This window comes from Rutidosis leptorrhynchoides, chromosome 9 (assembly GCF_046630445.1).
Source record: "Rutidosis leptorrhynchoides isolate AG116_Rl617_1_P2 chromosome 9, CSIRO_AGI_Rlap_v1, whole genome shotgun sequence".
In the NCBI taxonomy this organism is placed as follows: domain Eukaryota; kingdom Viridiplantae; phylum Streptophyta; class Magnoliopsida; order Asterales; family Asteraceae; genus Rutidosis; species Rutidosis leptorrhynchoides.
The window spans coordinates 75,168,516-75,173,573 of NC_092341.1; the positions used below are offsets into that span (position 1 = coordinate 75,168,516).

Here is a 5,058-nt window from a genome sequence, read left to right on the forward strand (position 1 = left end):
ATCTCAAACTGGATATGTATTCCTAAATGGAGGTACTGCAATATCATGGCGTTCTCAAAAACAAACACTTGTTGCTACATCGTCAAATCATGCCGAAGTGATTGCATTACATGAAGCTACTCGAGAATGTTTTTGGTTGAGATCAATGACACAACTCATTACTCATTCTTGTGGACTAGAACGCGATAAAAGTCCAACAACTATCTTTGAAGATAATGCAGCTTGCATAGCACAGATGAAAGAAGGGTATATCAAAAGTGACCGAACAAAACACATACCACCTAGATTCTTCTCATACACTCAAAATCTCATTAAGGACAACCAGATTGAAATGAGATATGTGCAATCTAGCAAAAACTCTGCTGATCTTTTCACGAAAGCACTTCCAACTGCTATTTTCAGAACACACGTTCATAACATTGGCATGAGACATGTTCAAAAGATGTAACAGCTGAAGCGATGTCTACTTGAGGGGGAGTCAACTCCATGCTGCACTCTTTTTCCCTTAGCTAAAGTTTTTTTCCCACTGGGTTTTCTTTAGCAAGGTTTTTAACGAGGCAGTAATTTATAGTTGATCTTCAACAAAATAAAATTGCTATCCAAGGGGGAGTGTTATAATAATAATAATAATATAGATATGGATAGTCAATTTTGGTGTATACATATAGTCAATTTTGGTACACAAAGTATGTATTTTTATATTGAGATTTTAGGCTATAAATACTCATGAATGCAAGCATTAAACTTGCACCATTTCTCACACTTACAAAGTGTTTCTTTCTTTCTCTCCATTATCATCTTTGTTCTTACACTTCATTATTAGTATTCTTAATCAAGAATCAAATCACTAAAGGTAGTTATAAGCCTACTGAATTATAACATCAAGAATCAAACCACTAAAGGTAGTTATAAGCCTACTGAATTATAACATTAACATGCATTTGATAATAAAGTTAAGAATAAGTTGTACGCTAGCTATTTCACACTCATATAATTTTATCAATTGACAATTCAAATCATGTTCTTGTTTAAATTACGTACCAAAAAAAAAAAAAAAAAAAAAAAAAAAATTCATGCCCATGCATTACGTACCACCGAGACATTGCATGAGTGGTATACGAGAGGCGACCTGTTTGACCTCAACGAGTAGCGCATATTTGATTCCAAATGGCAGGATCTAATTGGTACTGCCAGTAGTTAGCTTCTCGGAGGAGGTTTTTCAACCTTCAATCGTAATGTCAGGGTTGTTGCAATTTATGTTTCCTCCTAACGTACGTGTGGGTGTCATATAATCGTGAATGGTATTAAGTTCTCTTTGGGTGATGCCAATACTTACGTTCAAAAAAGTTATTAATCAAAAAAACTCCTTATACAGAACTTAATCAACTCGATTGTACCATAAAACCATAGAAAAATTATATTATATTATACAATAAACAACACATGAAAAACAAATAATTAAAACACACGTACATCGTACAGACATCACAACATTCTACTCATTGATAAATAAATATAAATAACTTAATTGATTGTACCATAAAATCAATCAGTAGTTTCATTGGAATCTTGAACTTGCTGTTTCTTTCCAGAAATGATTTTATTATTATGCATCCAGACTTTAAGAACATGTCTTTTAACTCCAATTTCTGAGCAAAATCTTTGAGCATCTTGATCATCTTCTCTTGGTATTCTCCACCCTACTTTTTCAGCAAATTCAAGCATTTTTTCCTTCTGTTCCTGACTAAATTTCGATCTGAATCTCTTTTTCGCCATCCCGTATGGAACTGGCACTAACTGTTGCTCCTCACTAGAAGACTCCGTTGCGACACCACATTCTCTCATTGAAAATTTAAGCGGAGCAGCATTTTGTGACGGATCTGAGAAAAAAAATTCACGAGACTTAATAATAAATTAATAAATTACATATATGATATATTTTTTATATTTTTTTATACGAGGAACCTCACTATGAGCGAACATATTTTTTCCCGATAGCAGGTAAACCTCAGAAATCGGGAACCCAGATGTCATCTCGAATTCTCGATGTCGAGTAAAGCATCTTTCACGGGAGATCCTTAATACTACGTATAACAAGAAAGTAGTTTTTCATAAATCGTTTTCTAAGTCAAAACACACTCATCGATCTCATGAATTACTACTTACAAATAGTTTCACTTGCGACTTGAAGCTACAACACTAAAATCGATCGATGGGATAACCCAATACGGCTTAATTAGTCAACGACCCTTTAATGTTTTTCATATGTCTAACTATTAGGCATATGTATCATTTATTTTTAGTATACTCCATCCGTTCTAATTCTGTTGTGTCTCAAATTAATTGTTTATTTCTATAAATAGATAAAAATAATGTAATTAAGTTCCTTTGTTTCCATACTTTATACATGTAATACAAAAGATAGGGAAAAAAAATTAAAGAGTACCATCCGAAAGTGAAAAAAAATACATGACATTACTTTTTTTTTTAAACTGTTAGTTTTTTAAACAGTAGTTTTTTTCTTTCTTGTGCTCTTAAGAGGAACACAAACGTCGTACACTACTTACATTGTTAGTATAACCTTATATATACTATGAATATCAATATTTATGTATTTAGTAAAGGCAAAGGAAAATATCGAAAATAGGTATTTATGAAATATCAAGAGCACAACCTCTAGTAAGACTCGTTGTTTAATTTGTCACAAAAGAGGTTATCGTAACATTCTTTACATAAAAATGGACATTAAGTTACCTTTTTTGTAACAACATTAATCACCGAGCCATATTATTGACAAAAATTAAGCATTTCTAGTCTCTTTAACATAGCTATAGTGTACATTTAGTTACTTTACATGTAGAGGTGTAATCTAATAGAACTCGAGCTCGACTTATTTAATATTTAAAGAGGTTGAGTTCAGCTCATTTCTAGCTTAATATAATAAGCTCAAGCTTGATATATTGAACTCGGTTCAGTTCGAGTTGTTAATGAGTCGAACTCGAATACTTCACAAGTAGTTCGACTCATTTACACTCTACCAATTACCAACCACATAATGTGTAACTTAGCATTTTTTTCCTTAAACAATTGTTTATTTGTTTTAAACAAACATATCTAATTAATATGATCAATAGATTGTTACTTTACATGTAGATCCGCCTCTCGGAGTGTTGACAGACGATGCCCAGTTTGAATGCTGGTTGTTGAACGGAGGAGGGAGTTGGAGAAAGTTTCCTGCGGCCACCGTGGTGGTAGTGATGGTGGTTGTGGTTAATTTGCGGTGGAAGTTACGGTGGCAATTACAGGCGGCGCATTTAAGTGCTTCTAGGGTTCCATCATCACCTGAAGGCATAAACTCACAGCATCCATCAGTTATATTACCTCCAGTCTTAGCAGCATGATTTTTCAGGCATTCTAGGTACCGGACAGGTGGTGGTAAACTTAAGAGCCTAGATCCAATGGATATCGGTGTAACTGAAGCTCCAGATACACTAAATGGATCCGGGTCGGATCCATAATCCATGGATTCTGAGGATGCAGGCTGGTGGTTGTTGTATGTGAATGAAGAAGTATGTGATCTTATCTCTTTGTCAGTGCCATTCATTGCCATTGAAGTGTTTTGATTGAACCCTAAAAACATATATGCTTCATAAATTAATACAAAGAAAAAATTGTAATTAAATATACATTAATTAATCTTTACAGTAATTATTTAGACAAGAATTACAATTTTACAATAGATTTGTTACAAGATGAGTTGAATTATGACATATTGAGCTAACTATAAAGGTTATAACAGTTAGATATTATATTTATTGAATTTAGATACTAAATCAAACAAATAAATATAACTAAGTTTTTTTCAAGTTAATGTTTTGGTTAAATTCCAGTGCAATAATAATAAGAATTTATGTTATCTAGATGTGATTTCTAAAATGACTCAAAACAGTTTATAAGATTGAAGCTTGAATAGTTAAATCTACTAGCTCATAAACAATTTATATGTGATGAACGCTAGCTATATATAGATGGATCTAACATTATTTTTCAAGTAGATTTATGAAAAGTCATGGCATAATACAAATGAGTATAAATCCGGTTGTCAGCGTTTTGAACGAAAAGCAACCGCTCTCTAGCAAGGAGCTAGAAGAGAGAGAAATCCAGTTTTCATACAGTCGGATAACTGAATTTAGCTCATATATAAGGATTTGATTAGTGCCAATTGAATGGTTTTATGTCTTTGGGTGGGTAATTAAGGATCTTGAACAAAGCCCTAAGTGCAAGAGAAATATAAATATTTACCTTAAGAGAAGCATATATGCATCCACTGCACTTGCACTCAACTGTGAAATGAATAGAACAATTAGGGTTTAGGTAAAAATAAAAAGAGAATATTGTAGAGTGTGTGGTTGTGTGTGTTTGAGAGGTTCCAACAAGGGACAGCTTGGTTGCTTGAAGTGAAGCTAAAAAGTATAAAGAGAATATTGTAGAGTGTGTGTTTGTGTGTGTTTGAGTGGGAAACAACTTAGGAGCAATACATGACATAACTTGACAATTGAATATGTTTTATTGTTGTTTTCTTTTCCTTACACTTTCAAATATTGAATGTGTATGGGTAGAATTTTACTTATTTTACATGTAGGGTTGATAATGCATTATTAAAAATGATTAATTATACCATGCACAAATGAAATTAAGTAGTTTAACAAATAAATTTAATTATATAGCTGAGAATATTGAAAGTTTTGAAAATATTTACACATAATCCTAAAAACTATTATTAAAATTTTAAGACATGCATTGAATATTATATTTTTGTATATACGCCCCTGATTATTCTATTAACTTGCAAATAATCAACATACTTTCTTGCACAAATTTGTTTGCACAATAATTTCTTAAGAAAACTCGAAAACATTTTCTTGTAATATTAAAGATGATGAGTAATTAGCGAAACCCATTAATTAATCAGATGATAATGTTGAGTAAAATCTACTTTTTGTTGCACTCCTAATATTTGGGGTTCATTGGTATAATTAAAGTATATTAAAATAAATA

General features: G+C 32.1%; 1 protein-coding gene across 1 annotated transcript; it reads right to left on the bottom strand.

The window, feature by feature from the left end:
• Positions 1 to 1,445: 1,445 nt before the first annotated feature.
• LOC139867355 (zinc-finger homeodomain protein 2-like) lies at positions 1,446 to 3,618 on the bottom strand. The gene is made up of 2 exons (XM_071855723.1): positions 3,148 to 3,618; positions 1,446 to 1,880 (listed from the first exon to the last, which is right to left on the bottom strand). Exons 1-2 carry the CDS (start codon positions 3,608 to 3,610, stop codon positions 1,546 to 1,548), a joined length of 798 nt encoding a protein of 265 aa, XP_071711824.1. The 5' UTR covers positions 3,611 to 3,618; the 3' UTR covers positions 1,446 to 1,545.
• Between the last annotated feature and the right edge of the window lie 1,440 nt (positions 3,619 to 5,058).

What these genes read in the sequence shown, in the direction of transcription:
- LOC139867355 (XM_071855723.1), bottom strand. Translation starts at nt 3,610, where the DNA reads ATGGCAATGAATGGCACTGACAAAGAGATAAGATCACATACTTCTTCA. An exon ending in TCCGAGAGGCGGATCTACAT is followed by an intron (nt 1,881 to 3,147) that starts GTAAAGTAACAA and finishes TTTTTTTCTCAG; the next exon opens with ATCCGTCACAAAATGCTGCT.